General features: G+C 51.9%; 1 protein-coding gene across 1 annotated transcript; it reads right to left on the reverse strand.

Moving 5' to 3' along the window:
- Positions 1-392: 392 nt before the first annotated feature.
- On the reverse strand, positions 393-12769 carry LOC119090109 (5-aminolevulinate synthase, erythroid-specific, mitochondrial). Its single transcript, XM_037212903.1, has 14 exons — positions 12699-12769; positions 10160-10315; positions 9674-9775; positions 9269-9322; positions 8332-8408; positions 7695-7822; positions 6839-7023; positions 6069-6280; positions 5560-5692; positions 5077-5261; positions 4376-4528; positions 3746-3901; positions 3010-3044; positions 393-447 (listed from the first exon to the last, which is right to left on the reverse strand). The coding sequence occupies exons 1-14, from the start codon at positions 12745-12747 to the stop codon at positions 393-395; spliced, it is 1680 nt and encodes a 559-aa protein (XP_037068798.1). The 5' UTR covers positions 12748-12769.
- Between the last annotated feature and the right edge of the window lie 10134 nt (positions 12770-22903).

The following is a 22903-nucleotide window of genomic DNA, read 5'->3' on the forward strand; positions in this document are numbered from 1 at the left end:
ACCTGCCCGACATATGGGCGCATATCGGCTCAGGGGTCCCCAATCGGCGTTAAGGGCCCTCTGATCGTTATTTGAAGGTACTTCTTCGCGGATCAGAGCCCCTAAATAAAACTTCAACCAGCCCTTTATACGTTCAGATCCTCCAATCGGGCCCTTGAACGTCGGACCGGATGGGCCCTCTAGGCTCTTCGGGTCTCCTCGAACACCGCCTCTGCCGTAATCGGGGTCTCTTGACAACGCAGGGCCCTGATGGCGCTGTGGGGCCCCGAGAAATGTAAATTGCTGATCCCGGCTTTGGCACTGTTTGGGAAATGGGTCCTCAAGCCCATGCCGCCACACAGCTGACTATGCGTTACTGGTGGTGTCTGGCCAAAGTATGAACCGTTATTGACTCAGGGACCCTTGATCAGCGTGCAGGGCCCTCCGGCTGGCCTTACAGTGCCGGCCCTGCGGGCCGGGGTTCCTAAATGAGACCTCCGGTTGGCCTTTCGGGCCCTTCGGGTCCTGAAATCGTGCCCTTAATCCTAGGTTCAGAGGGGCCCGAAGATCCCGAACTCACTTGCGGAACCTAAGGGGGGGGGGGGAGGCACGTGCCCGCTGTGACCTTGCCGCCTGCGCTACTGGGTACAGTGCAAGCAGTGACCAATTGAACTACTTTTGCATGGAAAGTTTTAGACCAGGCGCCGAGATTTATTGTTCATGCTTATTAACATCCGGCGTAAATAAATGGCTTTCCATTCACTTGCGTGGGGAGTAGCGTGGGGTCGTAGCGTGGGGAGGGTCTTCTATCAGGAATACTCACTCCGATTATAATTTTTGGGCAACTGATTGGGGCCGATGCCTCCACTGTCGTCAAATCTGAAAGTTTCCGTTTTCATAGCAAAACTGAGGTCCCCATGCAAGTTGACTGATTGGTATTTTGGCAGGCCGCTTCACTGTCTTTATCAAATTGGTGCATCGAACCGCATCGCAAAGTTCATGTTGGGTGAAGCATTTGAGAATGTCTGCCGACAATCATGAACTTAGTCGCACATGAAAGAGTACTCCACCCATGTGGATCACAGATAGATCGCTTGTGGAAAGCTGAAACATATTTACAGTTACATGGCACTATTTTCCATACTGCTAGGATGGCTCTCCTCCCGTCCCACCTCTGCCATCGGCTACACCACTTTTAAAGTTACGCATTCGCTGCAAGCACTGTTTCCTCTGCTACACCCGACGCAGGAACGCCGATTTTGACGTATTTTTTAAATTCCCTCGTTAATGTCCTCACTTGCGGCAAGCACATAATGAGGTTGACAAAATTCCCTCGGTAGTTTCCGTACCTGCGGCTAGCACGTAATGGGGCCAGTGAACATGCCACTGAGCTTCTTCGAACATATCTCGTCCGCCGTTTGTGGACTAATGGTTTATGATTGGGCGCGGGACATGATGCATCGATTACGGCTAAGGTTAGTCTCCAGCACCAGTCATGTGAGCCAGCCAGCGGTGACGGTCATCACACACTTAAGTGCTGTTAGCAGTTATTGGTGTTTGATGTTATTTTGTTGACCATGCTTTTTAAATGGTACGAAAAATCTTTAAAAGCAAGATCTGTTTATGCGTAATAGCCAGTGCGAGCATGCATTTTCGGGATCTTTAAATTGCAACGATTACAGCATTACGAATCCTGTGATCGGGACTGGAGCTTCGGCTGGATCGGGAGTCCCACTCAAGGGCGCGAACTGTCGTCTACTTGTATACCAGCACTAAGTCACATGGTCCCGTGACACGGCCGTCGGTTGCCCGTAACATTGGCTTTAAAGCTGCACCACGAGATGCGCAGGAGTCGTCTGATTGGACAGGAGTCGATGACGTCAGTGGAATAAGTGACCCTGTGGCCGCTGAAGGGATGGCATGCGCTTGGTCCCACCAGCATTGACGATAATCTCGCCGTTATCCTAGGATCGGCAGCCCCAGATGGGATAACGGCACCCGTTGCTGGTGTGCCGCGGCCAGCTGCACCCGCAGGTGAACAGCCTCAACAGCCAACAGCTTCTCTACTGCCGGCCTGCTGCTGGCCGAACCGGACGCCGGCTACTGCCGCTGACGGGCAGTTCTGCTAGACGTATTCGGTGGGGAAGCGCTCGAACACCTGTTTTTTCTGCGTATCTCAGACGTTTGAGTAAAACAATTCTGCTGACCTCAGTAATATAACCCTTCCCGAGTTTAAGCTAAAGCTTGTTCAGAGCTCGGCCCAGAGTATGTGGAGAGAAACACTGGAAACGCTGGCAAGCTGGGCTATGTACCCGAAACCTGTAAACGAAGATGCAACTCAAGAATTGGTAATCGGGGCATACCAGGAGCTTCGTGGGCGGTGCCAGTGCATTGGATATTCTCACCCCGGATGCAGGATCTCAGGGCCGTCTTTTTCTGATGGCAATCACATGTGTAGCCCTGTTCTTACTGCATTTTGACAGAGCGAGGAGTTACGACATAACAAACACGATCACGGGATGGCGATTTGGCTCGGTCAGATTGCGCACGCGAATCGTTTACAGAAGCCGGCGCGCTTGGAAACCCCCTTTCGACTGAGTCCTGCGAAGACGGTCGGGTCCGTCGATCCTCAAAACGTGCAATAGAACGCATCACCCCAAAAACAGCTTTTGCGTTGTTTGTAGCCATTTATTTTCGTTCACCAGCGCGTGACTAACACCATTCAATATCTCCTCGGCACTCCGCTCCCAACTAAGACTTCCATGACTAAGACTCCCATCCCAGAACCACTCTGCCGCCCTTACGCGCAACCATTACCAGCTGCAGCCGACACCCAGCCCCCCTCCACACCCTCCTCCGCGTCACGACACTGCGCGCGGCGGCCGCCGGGTGGGCCGACGTCGCCGCGGCGCCGGCGGCCGACCGTGGCCGCGCGGCCAGCCTGGCCCGGCCGGTCACTGGGCGGCGACCATCTGCGGGCAGTGCGGCTCCTGACAGGCGGGCGCGGCCCGCACCCGGCAGCCGGCGCGCTCGAACTCCAGCGGCTGGTGACAGTACAGGCACTCCTGCGGGGAGACACGCAGGGCGGCTGTCAGACCCTGCACAGCGGCGGGGCAGTCGGGCAGGGCGCGCCGCTATCGGGCGGGGCGCGCTGAGTCCTCCAGGCACAGGTCACAGAGCGGCAGGGGCAGTCGGGTGGAGAGCGCCGAGTCCTCCAGGCACAGGTCACACAGCGGCAGGGGCAGTCGGGCGGAGAGAGCCGAGTCCTCCAGGCACAGGTCGCACAGCGGCAGGGGCAGTCGGGCGGAGAGCGCCGAGTCCTCCAGGTACAGGTCACACAGCGGCAGGGGCAGTCGGGCGGAGAGCGCCGAGTCCTCCAGGCACAGGTCACACAGCGGCGGGGTCATACCGCTGAGAGGGCACCACGAACACGGCCGCGATGAGGTGGGATGAGGTACACAAGTACGGCAGACTGTGGGGGGCAGCACGTGGCTCCCCTGCGACCGGCAGCCAGCGCCCCTGCCGGCCCTCGGAGCGTGGCGCGGCGACCCGACAGGTGGCGCTGCAACCGCCGCCAGACAGAGGCGCGCCGCTTCAGCGACAGCGGAGTTGAGCGACTGCACGTTCAGCGCGCGACCGCTTCAAGCGGAGAGCAAGCGTCAGTCATGTCACCGGGCCCTTCCGCGACGCAGCTGGTCAGCGCCTCTTGTCATCCTCCACACGTACGCCAAACGTGACGACCCAGCGGCCCTGGGCAGACCCTTACCTTGAGGCAGGCGTTGTTGTTGAGCTTGAGTCCCTCCTGCAGCCAGATGTCGACCAGGTCGGCGGCGAAGCGGTCGATCATGTCCGGCGTGTGGTGAGGGGTGGGCGCAATACGCAGCTTCTCCTGACCCCGCGGCACCGTCGGGTAGTTGATTGCCTGCGGAGAGGGAGGGAGAGGAGGGTCAGCATGGAGTCAGAAGATAGTGCCACCAAAGCCATGTGGATGCCACTCCACGATTTGAACGATGACATTGACCGGATAAATACTACGCTACCCGACATAGAGCGAGGAGCTCGTAACAGAAATGCGGAAGGTTTGAAGTCTCACGACGAAACAGTGCTCTTCGCGGATTAATTTTCAAGATCCTGTCCCAAAAAATCCACAAATTTCAACCTCAACCAACCAACAATCCTCCCTTTGTCAAATTTCAACAACCCAACCAACAATCCTCCTTTTAAAAAAAATCCGCCTCATGCCCCCGTCACACCCAACACCCAACACGAGCCCCGCGACGGCAACGCCAAAAACCGTCCCCGCCCCTGCCTTGACCAGCCGCAGCACAGCACACCGCCTGAACGCCCGCCCGCCCGCCACCTGAGCCGGCGGCGCGCTGTCGGCCGCGGGCCGCACCTGGACGTAGTGACCGCGCTCGGCCAGCAGCCGGTCGGAGATCCGGGACGAGGTGACCGGGTTGCCCACGTGCACCGGGATGATGTGGCTCGGGCAGTGCTCCGCGGGTATGCCGGCGGCCGTCAGCGTGTCGCGCAGCTGGCGCACGTTCTCCTGGTGACGTCACGTGCCGTCAGCGGAAGATGGGTCACACGCCGGCGTCACGCGGGCGACGACGGCGCGTCAATGGCGTGGTAAGTGACAGTTGGAGTACTTGTCAACAGCTGAAAACGCGCCACGGCACGGCAAAATCGGGAGTGCAACAGGTGCCACCATTTCCGGTCGTTCTTCATCGTCTTACGTTAGAATTACATTCGAATCAAATTATCAGACCCTCATCAGCTTTCAGGTAACAACGAACAGCAAAGTACCGGAGTCCTTGACGTGGTACTCGTAGGTGCCCCTACGTGGACCAGTGATGCGCGGGTGTGACAATAGATCACGAACACATGATGGCGGTGCAGTTGCTGGCTGGTGACAACACCGAAGCCATGCTCAGAGTGACAACCAGCGTCGTTCCTTCCGATCCAAAACACTTATTCCGTCGTCACAGCCGGTCGTGACCTTAACAGAGCAGGCACATGGTCAGACCCAGGGCGGCCCATCCTGACCTGACCGAAGCTAGCCCCGTGCTGACCCGACCCGAGGTGACCCCTGCTGACCTGGTGCGTGGCGCGCAGCTGGCGGCCCTCATCGGTGCGAAGGACGCGGATGGCGGCCAGCGCGCCGGCGCACACCGTCGGCGGCAGAGAGGTGGTGAAGATGAAGCCGCTGCCGTAGCTGCGCACCACGTCCACCAGCGACGCGGAGGCGGCGATGAAGCCGCCCACGTTGCCGTAAGCCTTGCCTGCCGGACACGCCAGCCGACGCCATCAGTGGGGAGCTGGCGTTGGCCTCAAAGGCAAGGCTTTCGTAGAGTTCGGAGGGTTGTGATACGAAAGCGTGCTAGAAGTCGCCAGCTCGGCGTTCAGCTCGACAAGAAGCTGGAAATTCGCCTTACAATACGACTGCATGTGCTCAGGCTTGCTTTGGATGTACAAGAAACGCGCACAACGTTGATGGAAGGGAACACGTTGACAAAATGTACGGCCGAGAAAGTATCGTAAGATGAAGCCATTCCAGTCCACGTTCTATTGTCTGCCTACCTAGTGTTCCAGAAATTATGTCCATCTTGTCTAGAACTTGGTCCCGTTCTCCGATTCCAGCTCCGTTCTCTCCGTAGAGGCCCACGGCGTGCACCTCGTCCACAAAGGTCAGAGCCCCGTATTTGTGAGCCACCTGTTGGAAGAAACGTGAACTTAGCTGCCGCACACGGGCCGCTTTTTCCATCTCATAATGGAGCGGGAAGATGATGTGACACATATGTCTTGCACTGTGGAGCCCGAAATAAACTAAATATGACGTACGATGCCCGCCATCAGCCTCCCAACAGTGGAACTGCACAACAACGACCACCATAATTCAGAACCATTTCATTAACAACAACCCAGTTTAAACTGTGCAACCAGAAAATGACCCACCTAAGTCACCTTTAACTGAACGTTTACCCCCTCCCCCCTAACCCCCGAGAGAGCAACACCTCTCCTCCCTCTGCCTCCGACCTGATCACCCCCAGAACCCTTGACCTCCCCTCATCGCGCCGCCCCGAGCTCACATCGCAGAGCGTCTCCAGCGGGCAGACGGCGCCGGTCATCGAGTGCACCGTCTCGAAGGCGACGATCTTGGGCCGGGCCGGGTCGAGGCCAGACAGCACCTCCTCCAGGTGCTCGGGGCTGTTGTGCCGGAAGATGAACTTGTCGACGCCAGAGTTGCGGATGCCCTGGATCATCGAGGCGTGGTTGCCGGCGTCCGAGAGGATCTGGCAACCTGCGCGCCACGAGGGGGGGGGGGGAGGGGCGTCAGGCGGGGAGGCGGCGGCACAACGAAGCGTCACGCCACGCCGTGTCGCCACCGGGGAGCGCCGACCCCGCCTCTCTCGAAGCATCGCGGCATTCCCGCAGCACCCGATTGCAAGGCTCGGTTCAAGAGTCGACGACTGAGCGCATCCTGCGCAACCGTCGAGTAGAGCTGCTCCCACGAAACAGACGCCGATAGGGCCGGCGTCCGCCTCCCAGGGATGTCCTACCGTGGGACTGGCCGTTCAGTACCGCGGTAAACAGATAATGACATGATCGCCAACTCTGACACCAACACAGCGATAATAGAGGTCGTGCGAAGAGTAACGCAATCTCTCCCAGGATTTCCACCGCTCGCCAGCCGCGGGCGTCCCACATCCCGACGTCATTCAGCGAGCGATAACACGCTTAGGTCAGGTCTCCTGCGTCTAACGAACTGGACCCCAGCGCCGTCCAGTCCTCCGGTGAGTACTGGTCGCCCCCCCCCCCCTGGCCGGTCCTCCCCAGAGCGCACCGCCGGGCCACTGACCGGGCAGGGAACGCGCCAGCGTGTACAGCGTGGTGTCATTGGCCACGTAACAGGAGGTGAAGAGCAGGGCGGCCTCCTTCTGGTACACGTCGGCCAGCTCGCGTTCCAGCGTCTCGTGGTAGAGCGTGTTGCCGGAGATGTTCCGCGTGCCGCCGGCGCCGGCGCCATGCTCCAGCAGGGCGCGGCTGTGGAGGGGGGGGGGGGGGGGGGCGGAGCGGGTCAGCTGGCCACGCGGCCGTGGAATGTGGCCGATCCGTCTGGCTCTAGTGAGCCGCCTCACGCTCAGATCAACATGTACGCCAGACAGCGCAGAGCTGAGTAATGCAAGCAGATGTGTCAATGTTCAACTCCGGGCAAACATCCGGGGGCATAAGGGTCATGACCGGCCAGGCCAGACAGGCCATATAAGGACAATGCTAGACGTCCGGGTTGCGTACCTACCCACTTGACTTGTGATTCGGCGAATGGCTACGCTTCCACGTGATTGGCAAGTGGGTCTTAAGCAAGAGCCCAATACCTCCAAGATGCATGTGGGGCGACAGTACACCACAGTCTGGTGTACCCGAGATACAAACACGGCCCCGATGAGGGCCGGGTGTCGGGACATGCCTCGGTGTTCCTTACTGACGCGACAGCAACTCAACAGCTCCAATGCCGGTTGGGTGACGGGACTTTCCCGGGTGTTCTCCGCTGACCTGACAGGGGCTCACCTGACAGCTCCGATGACGGTCGGGTGACGGGACATGCCCAGGTAGTCGTTACTGCACCAGACAGCGGCCTCACCTGACAGCTCCGACGACGGTCGGGTGACGGGACATGCCCGGGTAGTCGTTACTGCACCAGACAGGGGCCTCACCTGACAGCTCCGATGACGGTCGGGTGACGGGACATGCCCAGGTAGTCGTTACTGCACCAGACAGTGACATCCCGCCTGCCCTGGGAGAACTCCGCTGCCGCCGGGAACTGATCCGCGCTGCGCAGCACCTGGGGTCACACGGCGGGTCAAACGCCCGGTCACGACGAGGTCGATCGAGCCAGGGCACACGCGTGATACACCGGTGAGTTCTAAACATTTGCTCTGGACTAAAACAAGGCGTGTATCAGGAGCATACAGGGGGCATTACCAGAGTGGTGGGTCTGAAGATGTCACACCTATCTACAACGGAACGGAAACAGACTGCAGGAAATGCCGCAATGGACAGTGATGACCGATAACATTGGAATAAGAGGCATAGAAGCGACGATGATCGTGGGCCATTACCAGCGGTCACGGGCCATTACCAGCGGTTACGGGGCGGGAACGGGCCATTACCAGCGGGCCATTACGGGCCATTACCAGCGGTCACGGGGCGGGAACGAATCTGTGGATCACGAGCGGCAAGGCGTCACATCAAAAAAAGAAAAACATGCAGCGGCTTCACCACCAGCCACGGGTATTTCTGGGAGGTGCATACATCAAACTGAGGTCAAAAGGGTCTTCAAAAGATGCCTACCTTCTTGAAGATCCGGTACGAGTGGTCTTCCTTTTTCTTACGGATCTGGTCACGGAAGAATCCCTCGTAATCAAACGCTGCGGACAAGGACAGTAGTAAATAGCCATATCCTGGCAGGAGACGGGCAGTGGAGTCTGATCCTGGATCCCGGATGATCGATGGCAGTCAGCACTACCTTACCTTTCGCAATCGAGTTCAGGCCGTTATATCAGTCGCAAATTTCTCATGAAATAGCCACGTATAGCGTTACAGGTGCTGCATGATTGCGTGCACCAACAGGCCTTTTGCACGACCCATTTTGGCGCACTTCTTTCGTGTATGCTACGAACTCAAGGTGCACATATTTCCGCAGCGATTAGCCAGAAACAGTGTTAGCACATTATTTACGGACAAAGAAACGTATATATACCTCGCCATCAATCATGAAGAAAATATATGCTGACAATAAGACGTCCCACACAGAAAAAGTCAGAACAAAAATAATGCATTGCAAAATGCATGCAATGGAAGCAGATATCGACACCATCATACGGACATTTTCCGATGCCCAATAGATCAACTCTGTAGCATGCAGCGGTTTCCCTATGTCATGAAAAACGTGACAAACCATGGCCAAAATGCATGTGCGCAAGTGCCCACAATGCCACGTTAGAAACCCAAACAAGCATTAAAAAACACATTCCCGCATTGGACGTTCGTGGCGAGCCAACAAAACAAGCATGAAATCTAAAACAAAGTGCGATCCACGTAAAGGTTCATTCAACACCGGCCAGCGCAACATCTATCTCACGACGGCCATAATGCAGCATGCCGACAGCGTCAGAAAACTTCATGCTGGTACCAACCATCGACATCTACGGAAAACAACAACATCTACAGCAACCGCAGAATCTACGGCAACCATCGACAAGTACGACACACGGTCTAAAGGGCTGACCTCGACACCCCGCTGGCGTCGAACCTCGGCACAGTTCGGCGGCACGGCCCGGGGCTGCCGAAGAACTAGGTCAGGGGCGCCAGGCGTGCGTGTGCACAGCCAAGACGGCCGCGCTGGGGGCCGGGCTGCGACCCCGGCACGTACCCGCATTACGGAGATGGTGAGTTAGTTTGAAATCAGGGGGTCAACCAGGTCCATTACTGATCAACATTTATCTTTTTTCCGGCGACGACAGCATTTCTTCGCTGTGTCTCTGTAATCTGTATCCCACTTAAGGCAGTGACCCTCCCTGAGATGCAGCCTCCTCTCTCCTCCTCCCCCCCCCCCCCCCCCAAATGGGGCCAGCCCTGTATGCTGGTTGAGCTCCTCTGGGAGACAGGCTCTGACCCTCGTCCCCAAACTCACGCTCGGTGACGGAGATGGTATCGCTGAAGGCGTCCACCGTCGTCTCCTTCACGATCCCCGCCGACTTCTTGTCGTGCAGGAAGGGACACTTGCTCGCCGGACCTGCCACACCATATGCCAGCGTCACATCACCAGTTCGCGCAGGCGTCACGCCCAGGTCAGACCGTCACTGGCTGGACACTTGGCTGGTGGGCTGACCCATGTGAAATCATCAGTAGTGCAGCCACGCCCAGTAGCAGTCAACTGGTTCCACATGGGCGTGACTGGCCAGGTGATTACCGAGCCTCATGACCTTGAATGCACAGGTGACTGACAGGGCAGCTGGCCCTGATTATAACACATGACCTCTCTCTTCCGACCTTGGCCTGCCAGTTCGACCAGTCTAGTGACCCCAAGCAGGCTACCTGATCCCTTCACTGGCTCTGGCTGGGACAATTATGCCAGCCCATTGAGCCTGACAGGTCGGCGCCAATCCCCTCCACTGACCTGGCCCGGTAGCGGCCGTGCCCAGCTGGCGGGAGATGATCGGGCAGCTGGCGCCGTACTGCGAGGCCAGTCGGCCACCATACGTCTGCAGGTACTGGGCCGGGAACATCCGCAGGAACGGACACCGGGACGTCATCATCAGCTGTTTGGTGGCGCCTGCAAATAGAAAACATGGACTGGTTATGCGGTGTGGACAGTGAGGTGACATTTGATCTCTTGAGTGGCAAGCATGAAGTTCTTTTCTGCCAAAAAATGTTATGCCAAAAATTCTGAGATAGCAAGAGCATACATCCTGGCAGGAATTTCAGCACATGTACCCAGCAAATGGAGTGCTCGAAATTCAGCACATACTTGCCGTCAATTTCAGCTCAGAATTTAGCATCCAACTGTCACCAATTGAAGCAGCCTAAGGGCCCATGTTTCGACGAATGATGTTGATGCAGAGGTAGCTATTGGTGCACATTCTCTGAAAAACAATTCTGCATAAAAATACCTTGCAAAATTCGTGTGAATATACCCGGGCTGGGTGGATGATAACCCAATTCCCTCGGCAACAGGTGGCACCTATACCCAATGCACATATTTTTTGCACATTGGCACAAGGGCATGTTTAACACGCATTCAGGTGGTGGTGGGGGTGGGTCAAATTGACCCCCTGAAGGTTTTTTTCCGGAATACTTTCCGAACGGCGCGAGGTAGCCGCGCCAAATTTTGCGTGGCTGCAGACAACTGAATAGTGGATCATTTGGCATCACAAATTTAAACATATCCTGTAAGGTCATTGACCTCTGACAGATCAAAGTCAGACCATGTTTTCAGCAAAGGCAATTCCTAGGAAATCATTCAGTCTAATCCCACAACTGTGTTAGATGAAGCCTTACATCTCAGGAACACCTTCATGGCCAACACAACACTTGAATGAACAAATTATGTTGACCAAGGGTCAGGTATGATTGTTACATTAAGGTCAAAACCAACCTGTCTTATTACTCTAGGGCTTACTGTATGAGGTAGTTTGTGGTGCTTATTTTGAATTCATTGATAACAAGAACTGCATCATACACCTTCCAAAAACTTCCTCATGGTCAGAATACATCATTGACCTAGAATGACCCAGGCCAACATTTTGTTTTTTTAGGAACTTACTACCTAGCATAATCTTTGCTGCTTATCCAAATGCAAAACTCAAAGAAATCTTGCATGAATTTGGTCAGCATGACCTAAAAAAGGTCCACCAAGGTCAATGACCTTACATGAGCATATGACCTTTTCCTTACTACAGTTATCTAGATTCTAGAGGCCCTTTAGAAACCAATCTGGAATCTGACTTTGTTTGACCTTATTTGACCTGAATGTCATGACCTAGGAACTACAAACTTTGACTTAGGTGAGTTCACATACAGGTCAACATGCCCTGTGAATTTGGCATCTCTAGCTCCCTTAGTTCTTGAGATCTTGGGTGTGGGTCAAATTGCCCCCTCCACCTGCACAAGGGGTATCATGCAGGCCACCAGGGGATGTGTTACAACTTCATGGGAGGGGTACAGCTCAAAATCATTACGAGAAAATAAATGTATGCATGGCACTGTAACAGGACTTCTCTTACATAACATATAACAGCATCACATGTTTTCAATGAACTTGTGTTTGCATGAGTCATCATTTTTAAAAAAATTCCCAACGATTATTTTGTGTTAATCAATATGTAAAACTTGATAGGAGGTGCATGCTGCTGATGCCTTCAATAAACAAAATGATACACACTCTTGGTGCCTGGTGCCTTCCTGCTGGGGATGTATTTCCTAATCCAGTCGGACCTTTAGCTTTGAGAAAAAGTTTAATCATATGAGAAAGCTTCTGTTTCATTTATTTTGCAGGATGTTAAGTATTTTTCCCTGCTGAATCCCCAATGTGCTTTCCCAGCTAGACCTCTGAGCCCACATTTTCCACAATGATACCTTTAAGCCTTGACAGTTTTGAGGAAACTGGCAATTCCAGTGACTGAGGGGCCTTGTGGGCCAAGGGAAAATGGGGAAGGGGCTAGGAGAAACACTGGCACAAAATCTCTGGGAGATATGAAGCCTCACTGATCTGGTCTGCACCCCATGACAGATTTTGATGACATATCATTGGATGATAGATGGGCCACATTTCTGACTTGAGGGGACTTATCAAAATTTTGGAGCAGAAATTATTGACTTGCCTATTGAGGGCATTACGGGTTCTATGACATACCACATTGGTACAAATGCAAAACCTGGTGGCCAATCAAATTTTGTTTTGATGTAAATAAGGCTAGCAAAATCTGCTCCAATAGGAGCAGTTGACCATCCCATTTGAGGCACACAGAATTCTGCTCCAATTCAGAACATCTGGCTGGTATGTTTGCCATAGCTTTCAAACTGGACATTTGCACTGTACCGCTAAGCGCTGAGCTTTCCTACCCCGCCCATCAGCTGTGGTCCTAGGCCATTCTAAGGTCTTTAAGACTACCGAATTACAGTCATGGACATAACACACCACCCAATCCAGACCTTACCAAGCGGGACGAATGCCTTGCGTAACACTGATCGCGAAGACCGCTCCATCGAGTTGGGACTTATCAGGGCTTGATGTTTAGGCCATCTGCTGCCTAGTAAGGTAAAATGTACTTACCCAGTTCCACCCAGATGGCAGAGGAAAGCAGAGACAACATTTGTCATAGGTGGCGGTGTAGGCGGTCCTGCACGATATAGCCCAATGCAACCTATTGGCTACCGAATAGATGTTTGAAATATCATAACAGCACGCGATTTGTGTATCATTGAGCAAGCTTTAAGAAATTCATGCCGTCACTCAGTGACATTGACTCACGCTTCAAGGGAGAAGGGCATGCATTAATTAATTCCGATATATAGTTGAATGTAACGATGACGGTTTCACACAGCGCGAGCAGTTCAGCCCTCGCTATTGCCAATACGTTTGGCTGTTGCAATGATGTGCGTGAACAGCGGCATAGCCAGGACTTTGCCCACGAGGAGGCCATATCGAATCGTAAGACTCTTCTACCCAGGGGCCTCCTCTTCGTGGCAGGCCGTCCGTTATTTTACTCAGGGGACCTTTTTAAGCTTTGTCCGTTATTTCTATTCAGGCGACCTTTTTAAGATTTGATTCCTTAAGGGCCCTGTTTATGTTTTACCAGTCCACGGGTGCTTCTGACTGCCAATTAGCAGTGGGGCATTCAGCCTCAGGAGGGTACGACCACCTCCAGGAGGCCATAGCCCACCAAACCCGATTCTCTCGGCTTTACCGCTGGGCGTGAATTAGAACCGACCTGAGATTACCCACCAACTGCAGTACGTACTATAACACGTGGATTCGTGAAAAGCGTGGATTCTATCACGCTACTGCGCTGTTTAAGAGTTCGCGTTCGACATCACGAACCATGACTCTCAGCGGCTTTGACGTATCGCAGAAACATTGCACGACGCGCAGCAGAGTGGCCGACCATCTGAGCGAAATATGTGTATGTGCACGCGTGGGTATGTCGTGGTGAACGTATGCACCAGTGAGTGATGTGTGTAGGCGCATACATGACTGTGTGATGCGTGTGTATGATCACCGGCGTGATTAGAGGGTCGCATGGTTCGCATTCTACGGCCCCGTAAAAGCTTAAAAAGCGGCAATGACAGTTTCAGTTCGCAGTGCCTAATCTAATGCTCATATTCGCAACTTCGCTTTTCGTTCATAGCGCTCACTCTGTTATTCAAGGCCGTCCTAGCAACAAAAAAGCCAGGTGGATCGAGGATTTTAATATCGGTGGATCAAGATTGCGGCCACGGCCTACGTTTGAGCCGAGATGCGGAATTGACGCATCGACGGCGAATGAAGCCATTTCAACAAGGGAATCTCTTCAAGCTTAAGGAGGACTGGTCTGAGGAAAATAAAGACCCTCCACAGGATTCGGTTAGTGATGACATCGCATGGCGTTTTGTTAAGGATTTAGGAGCAGATGAAAAGACGCCATTTCAAAAACTCAATTTTTCCCTCTGCTTTAATCGGAACACATTATCAGCTATAATGTTTCGGAAAAAGGCATCGGAGAGCCAGAAACATATGCTGCTTGGAAACAACGGTCAATGTGGCATTCAAGGTCTATTTGGCTCATGTAGTAACCTGGTTTGACACCGGACATATTTCCCACAAAAACGATGTATTCAGTTCTATTCTATTCCTGTTTGGACCGACAAACCATTGAAAATCAGTTCACTGTCGTTCAGGCTAAAAATAAATCGATGAGATAATTTCCAGACAGGTCACAAGCCGAGTTTCAACACCGGCGGACATGCGTGGCGGCGCGCGGAGGCCGAGCGCGACCGGGTGGCTCCTTTGAGGCCTGTGACCGTGACCTTGGGCGTATTCAGTTCAACCTTGAAACTCTGGTTGTTAGTAACCAACATCACCCAACGCGGCCCAGAAATAAGTTTGCTGATTGTTTGCTGTGGACGCCAGCGGACACAAGCTCTCAACTTCACTGTCGGGAGTTAATGGCGTGCCAGGCTCGGCCTACATCAATTCAACCAAACTTCACTTACTCTAGCTAGGTGAACTAAACTAAATGATACAAAGTACACCGTTTGGATCTGCAAAGGGCTCTGGACCGCCCCCGCGTGTCTGGTCTGTGAACGTAATTCTAGTCTTGGAACAGGTAGTGCGCAATGGCTTAGCACAGTCTTTGACTGCGCACGGCCGTCGGGGATGCCGCGGTCGCATGGAAGCGCGCTGCAGGTTCGCAGCACAGCGGTACTTGGTACGAGCTCGGGCGGGAGGGGGGGGGGGGGGGCGGAGACGCGGCGCGCAGTTCGCGACCCGGGGGACGCGATGCTCAGTACGAACGAGCTCCGATGGGTGCGGTACTCAGTACGGACCCAGGGGGGGGGGGGGACGTCGCGCTCAATGCCAGCCCAGGGGACGCGGTGCTCAGTACGAGCCCAGGGGGATACGGTGCTCCGACTGAATGTCGGAGAGAGGTGTGCTGGCAACGGGACAGCCCGCAGGGTAGTCCAACCGTGCAGCCGCGTGGATCGATTTGGACTGACTGGGGGGGAGAAAGGCCTGCTGGCAGCTGGCCAAATAGCGGGCCAGCCTGATAGCAACCGAGTTAGTCCGAGCATATAGGGCCTTGGAGCATATCGTTCCGCACGCAAACCCTCCGCAGCCATGTCTGGTCAGAAGGCCATAAGGAAAATTATCTGATCGACTAGATCGGCTTCCTTTGGTTGTCGAGCCCACAGCACACGCAACGAACTCCGCTTAGCAGCTGCCATAAACATAAAGCCATCCATGCAAAGTATTCGTTATTGTACTAGCTTTTATGACTGACATGGGAGAAACAATGGGCAAACATTTTTGAGGAAGCATTGATGAAGCGGAACCGCGGGGAAGGAGTGCGACAAATGGTGTGCCTCGACTACGAAGGGAAAGATCCTAATGCGAACCTGTAGTTAACGTCTGGTTAGTGCACTGTCACGCCTGTGAATGCATACCTAGCTATCATTTCATTGCTGCGGAGCCATAGTAACTGCAGCTCTCCATGGACGTCCCAAAGTTTTGCAGTGCGTTATAATATAATGTAAAAATCGGCTCACCACACACTGTTAAGGCCACATATGTCACCTATATTGTCACCTATATTGCATAGTCAAGTTCATTACTGTTCGGCTCCTGGGGGTTTGGCTTCCAAGATATCGCAGAATAAATTCATCCGATTGTCTTGTATTGGAGCCGGTCTGCAACGATTGCATGTGGTTCATTCTTGCAATTAACGTTATGAACACTGGATATTTGCGTGGTGGCATCAGAAAGCAAAACAAAAGTGGCGGGCCATTCGTATCAACGCGAAATATTATCTTCTTAACTCAGCATGTAATGGGCCTTTTCATTTAAGTGACTAAAAATTTGCCTCATTCAGGCATATCTCAACGCAGCATCTCTGAATAAAATAATGGGAGGAGAATTGGACATGGTATGTAAGTTTGTGATTTACGATAACATTAGTAAAATTGTTGATTTCACACGACAAAACAATGATGGCACGTCACCGAAAAGGGGTCACCAGATTTTTTTAGATCCGCGCCCATCACCGCCATATCATTTTTGTGTGTGACACGTATTTCCCGGGCACATCACTTCAAGGGCATTAGTCTTGGTGTCTTGAGGAGTGCAATACATTTTAGCTTTGCCACTTGATTACGAAAATTCATCAAATCTGTTGTACATGCCTGACGGTCATTTCTGTGGAACCGCCAGCGAAAAGACTGGACTAGAATTTTGCGATTATGACGGTTCGTGCTGGGTGAATAGCTGATGAAAGTTACCTTTTTACCACTCTCTCTCGACCGGCTTGACAAAAGCAGCCCGACAGCACAAAAACAGCTCTTATGGCCCCACACAGACGCAGGGGTGTATGGTGGTTCACATGTTTAACAAGGTATGGCACTCGCTGATACCCTAATGCGTAACGCTCACACCCGTACTGACTTATATTTTTTATTTTATCCCATAAAACTTGAAACACTCTGACCCAAAATATCGATATTCGAATGATCATTCACTTTCATAGAGCAACTGAAACCAATCTACTATTCAAACAAGTTGATGTGACCAATACATGCCGTCAACCAAAGAAGCATTTTCTCTATGACGTCGCTTACCAGAACTTCCAACTGTTTTGGAAGTCGATAACTCGGTACAAGGACTCAATACCGAAAAGCAAGAAGCTTTAGGCCGTTCTTGCCAACATCAAGAGCTAGATCGTCCCGGCCCGAACAGCGTAGCTTTATCCCAGTTTGGAAGTATTCTGCTCTCCGTTTTAAACGATAGGGAGGGGCAAGCTTTGAGGGAGGGTTATGCTTTGAGCAGGCCAAAATGAAACCGGAGATTATTTGAGAAATGGGGAGACCGGCGATAGCCACAATCTGATGAACATAAACCAATGGCCCTGACCTGAGAGCTATGTAATCAGACTCATGACCTGAGAACTTTGGCCTGAGATACATGGCGTCCTTGACCCCGCGACAATGACCTTGCAGCTGCGATGCCAAGAGCATACAATTCCGATGCATTCATTACGCTGCAAACCCTCGGACCATCGCATTCCCGGGGTCCCAACATTGAACTTTTCACCTTTGTTGACCTTCAGAGACCCACTGGCAGTGGCGGATCCAGAAACGGATCTTGGGAACGGATAGTCCGTTTGGGACTGAAGTTTTAAAAAAGTGCCAGATGCACCAAATCATGCACGAACGATACAAATTTGGGCGTTTCCCACCATCGCGGAAGGAGTCATGCTCCCTGGACTCGCCCTTGGACGTCACCGCAACAAGTACGATAGCACAATCCTAACGACGTGTATGGTTCATCTTTACCAGCGGATCTTAGCGTGCAATCAGTCGCATTTTATCCCCAGCGTCGTTCCCCATTTTTGTAGTTATAATAATCTTCAGCATTTTTTGTGGTGTTTCCAACTGATTCGGACCGTTGTGGCGGATCAGGTGATGGAATAACCCATCGGCGGCGACCACTGGACAGCAGGATCGGCGCGGCCCCAGGCTCGGCAGATACCGCTCCATATCAGTTGCACCGCTGGGAATGCCCTGTACCATGTGTTGCAATGGCTGCATCAGCTGCCAATGAAATCATGGTGCTTCCTAGGTCTAGTTAATTTAGATTTCAAATGTTCTTAAAGCACAGTGACAACCCAATAGTGACACAGACCAAAAGAAGAAAACCGAAAATGCGTAAACAATGACGCAAGGAGGACTCATGCTCTGTACGTACTCGGACCCGGACTTTGAAGGTCTTACGAGCTTCGAGCGGGGTCGAGGCTCTCAACCATGACGAGGCTGCCCATTGCTCGCGTAGCGTCAAGACTGGCTTCTCCGGCGGACGTTTTCACTTTCAAAACCATTCATCCCGCTGCGCTGCAACAAGATGGCGGCCAGCACACTTGGCTAGCCACGGTAGATTTGCGTGGACGGCTGATGCAACATTTTAGAAACGGCCGAGTTTCTAAAACATACCTAGTGAGTGAGCGAGTGAGGCGAGTGAACGTGCGCGGTCACACAAGCAAAAACAAATCCGAATCAGTTTAGTTAGCTTGCTTGCTTGTTTGCTAGGACTTTGTACATTTCTCACCAGCGCAAAAGCGTTCTATATAGGGCAATAGCTCAGCCGACTCATCGGGAAATTATGCAGTGCATAACTGGAGTATCGATTTGCATTGTTTTGTGAGGGTACTGGCCTCCCATATTGACTTGGACACTCAAATGATACCTGGCACTCCTGGCGCTTAACCGATACTAGAATCCACGAAATCGATTCTTTGTTTGTAATGCCTGTCCACGTTTAAACTGATATCCGAAATGAAATCTCATGCCTAGGATCCTACTTCATTCAGCAAACCTAAGTGCAATTTTATGAAGGTATAGTCTGACGCAGGTGTCTGCGGTGTGTCGGTCAAAAGATCCGAACGAATACTCATAGGGCAATTGCAACTTTTTAGTTTGCGGTTCTAAGGTGGCACACCTCAACTAGATCGTTCGAGACAATGAAGTAAACAAACGGGGCTTTTCACTGCGTCTAGGCCATGGTATGCATACATTCATCAATAATCACTAGAAGTGTACGCTCGCTCCCGCCTAAGAGGATGAGGATGTTTATCAGTCACTGCATAATACCTGTGTGCTCGTACCGCGTAGAACTGGGGAATGCTGTTAAGGCGTTTTTTTTTGCAGACGCAAATACAAAGGCAAATGATATGGGGCTTGCAGTGAGTGCAGTGTAACATTATACAAGCATCCCGTGATAAAAAAGGCCTCTAGCTGTCAGATCGTTTAAAACGGTGCAACAATACCAATTTCGACTTAATTTATGCTATCTCCACTTTAAACACGTTTGATTACTAATTCCGCTGGACGCTTAATCGGAAAGCTATCCGAGAAATCCAAGTCGCAGATAAAGATATTTGAGGACTGACCTCCCATAGACATTATGAAATTGCACAACGGGTTCAGTGCAATTCAAGTGTTGAGAAGCAAACTTTGGTCAGTGTTGAGAGGAAGCTGAGTCATTCCTGACTGGTGCTAGGGTTCTCAGAGGCGAGAGCCCCTTGCGTTTATACAAGAGCCTGAACTGTGGGCGTGTAAGTGTACTTATCGAGTCATTGATCAGGGGTTTAACCTGTGACATGTCGTAACATAAGTTGTTGATTGCATTTGCGAGGAACGTTACGCGTACAGGTAAGAGTGTAATAATAGCCATATTCCTCATAGAAAAACCAGGAGAACAAAGAGATAGATGAGTTGATATTTCGGCCAGCTCTCTTTATCGAAACAAATCGTGTTACCAGGCTGGTTTTTCTACTAGCAAAAAGGCTATTACAACTGTGTTATCTACGTGATAAATCATTGTTTGAAACTATAGGTCAAATGTTACCAGCCCACCTCGACCAGCCCAGACCAAGACCAAGACCAGCCCTAACAAAACACGATTGAGTGTTTCTTCGATGATGACAGAAATATCGCTACGGTGGCCGTATGCTATGCCGCACGCGACGGGCCTTCAAGAGCTGTCGCCGTTTTTTTTAGAGAACGACGAAAGCCCGTTTAGCCTCGGGCCAACGAAACGTTGATTGTCTCTTAGCAATCCTTAGCAATTAGCAACCTCTTCAAACGCAATGCGTTTCTTAGCTTAAGTTCACGCAGATCACCAAGGTGTTTGTGAAGGTGATGTTTCAACAAAGGCTTGTAACCGATAAAAGCATATAAATACACCCACATTTTGCACTCATTCACTGTTCAGTGAGAAATGTTGAGAAATGTTCAGAGAAAAATTCAAACATCACCAAGGTGATGTCCGAAGTGGCACCGCGGCGCCGTCAGAACTGACTCCGATCTGAAGCAAAGTTCTTCTAAAAGGTGCACTGTCATGCCTCTGCACTTATATTTCAATACATTTTAAAGGCCTTTCCCGTTGTTTGGACGTCATTTAATAAACCGTTGCGTGCAATGACCTAGCCTGATTTGACCTGACTCAACATTTCCTGATCTGCCCAAGTGTTACCTAGGTCAGCATTCTGAACACATGATGGCTTTCCTTTTGACGCCTAGCGTTTGGCCGAGTACCAACAGGTCCCATTCCGAAAGGATTAGCATGCTTACCAACGTGGTCTGCTCAGCACCATGAACTCGCCCCTTCCTATTCGAAAATAGTTCCGCGCGCTGTATTGACGCAATGGCGTGAAAGTATTTCAACAACACGGTGCGTCACCAAGCCGGCATACTTCAGCCCGGCCTGAAGTGACTGTTGAATAACCAACTTTTGACCTGGTTTGGCCTTACGTGATTCTATAAGAACAACACTGCGGGCAACATTTCTCACTGAACAGTGAATGAGTGCAAAATGTGGGTGTATTTATATGCTTTTATCGGTTACAAGCCTTTGTTGAAACATCGACCTGCAGAATAGCGGTAGGATGTGATGCGATAGTAAAATGAACGCCTAACGTTTGGGATTATGTTAAGCCCGGCTTTCTAATCCCGGCTTCTTCACCCGGCTTCCAGCCTAATTTGACATAAACAATCGCAAGACAATGCCTCCTGGCTTTTAAGAACTACAAGTAATCAGCATTAGACACTCACTGCTTAGCACCAAGTTATGGAAGCTCATCTGAGCTAGAGTGAACTTAATGGACATAATAAGAAACACATGGTCTTATCTTCGTTGGTTCAACACAAAATGCAGCCGAATCTATACGCTTAATTCTATTCTACAGATCATCCGACTCTTCGACCAAGCAAGGGTACGAACTAGGGTAAGCAAGGTTAAGCAGGGGTATGAACTCATCCAACCTGTTTTCATTCTATACACATTTATTAAGGTACAAACACTCGTGCTTTTCCCTAAGATCGCCGTTAAAAGGATAGGTTAATATCACAGGTTAAAAGGATAGGTTGATATGACCGGTTAAAATTATAGGTTAATATCACCGATTGAGATCCGATTATACGGTGTTTCGACCGCTTTGTTAATGCATGTGTAAGTGTTTGGAAGGATGTAGATCAACATTTCAGATATCACCTGATGGGCTTGCAAACATTTATTGACCTACGCAGATCCAATTGACACATTGCCACCGTCATTGATCTATCCCAGACTCCTGTAATCGAACATCCATCACTTGCGTTTCGATTATCCACATCAAAGTATGCCGAGTCAGTGATCAGCCGAGACATTGAAGTAAAACTTAATAACACGATAATGAAAGCTGTAAACATCTGCACTTGCAGATACATCATTACCGTTTGCATTTTGGGATGCAGGAAACAAAGTGCATCCCCAGATTTTTTTGTGATTTTACATCCCAATGGCTGTGTCAAGGTCATCACTACGCCCCAAACCAATTGTAACCGTACCGGGGATATAATCCACTAGCTGGAATTGTACGTCCAACAAAATGTAACACTTTATGAAAACTATGTAGGACAATAATTCATCACATGTATTATCTACCGTAGTGCACGTTGGGACTCCGCTGTCCGGTCCTTCACAGCCGGGTAACAGAAATACAGTACGGTACATTTTCCAACGTGCCGAACCAGACCAGTGTGTCGGTCGCTTTCTTTTTAGTCTTACGTTGTTGTGCGGCTGGCTAACGACTTCTCTTTCCGTCTTGTGCGTGCGCTCGAAAACTGAACCCAATTCGTAATAGCGTCATAATTCATTTGGAGGGCCATTAGAAGTTGCTACCAGTCAACATTCGGCATGACCCAGTTTGCATAAGTCGTGCGAAGCCGCTGTTTTTGTCCCATTTAAATGTCAATATTACGCCCATAGGTCGATCCGCATACATGTCATGATGCAAATGATCTCATAAAGAGACAGAGGTGCCGGCGCGAGACCGAAAACAGATCTTCAGAAGCCTATAATCGTTGCAACACACTGCAAGCTATGCCAGCGCCGGACATGCAATCCGCTGCATTCACGTAGGCTCCCTGCGAAGCCCTCCCGACATTGCGCAATCGCGATAACCAGTAAATCTGAACCACTTCAGTATATACGCAAATAAGTGGCCTCGCGCGTTTCGCAAGCGATGCGCGTACTTGCGTGCGTACGTCCCTGGCGCGGCAACCAACGCCGTATCTATATGGCGGCACGCAGGGCACCGCAGGCCGATACAACGGGCGCTGACATTAACCGTTCCTGATCGCGACCCGTCGACTGGCATATGCGCTGACGGGAGGAAGCCGACCTTCACAGCACGAAACTCGAACCGAACGCGTCTCGTCACATAAGTTTACAGCTGACACGCATAGTGCTGGACGTCGGACGCTGACACGGCCGAGCCTCGGGCAGCGCCATGACGTCATCAGTTGCGTCAGCCGTCAGGGGGCGCCCGGGGGCAGCGGTCCGCACCCGCACTCACCGATCAGCATGGTGACCCCTGGGCTGTCCGTAGCGGGCTGGGCCGGCCGTCCGACTTTCACTGAGGCGTGATCGGCAACGACTGAGGGGCGGCCGCGGTGGCGGCGGCGGCGGTGGTGCCGGTGGCGGCGCCTGGCGGACCGGCTGGGCAGTGCAGTGACGTGATCAGCTGAAGGGCGGCGTGACCAGCAGAGGGGCGGCGTGACCAGAACAGGGACGGCATGACCAGCAGAACGACGGTGTGACTAGAAGAGGGGCAGTGTGACCAGAAGAGGGGCAGTG

The sequence above is a fragment of the Pollicipes pollicipes genome, unplaced genomic scaffold, assembly GCF_011947565.3.
Source record: "Pollicipes pollicipes isolate AB1234 unplaced genomic scaffold, Ppol_2.1 Scaffold_3087;HRSCAF=3621_pilon_pilon_pilon, whole genome shotgun sequence".
Lineage (NCBI taxonomy): Eukaryota > Metazoa > Arthropoda > Thecostraca > Pollicipedomorpha > Pollicipedidae > Pollicipes > Pollicipes pollicipes.

Coding starts and splice junctions, on each gene's coding strand:
- LOC119090109 (XM_037212903.1), bottom strand. CDS start 12,747: ATGGAGCGGTCTTCGCGATCAGTGTTACGCAAGGCATTCGTCCCGCTT. Junction 10,316..12,698: donor CAAGGCATTCGTCCCGCTTG/GTAAGGTCTGGA, acceptor TTCTATTTGCAG/GCGCCACCAAACAGCTGATG. Junction 6,281..6,838: donor GCTGGCGCGTTCCCTGCCCG/GTCAGTGGCCCG, acceptor CGTGGCGCGCAG/GTTGCCAGATCCTCTCGGAC.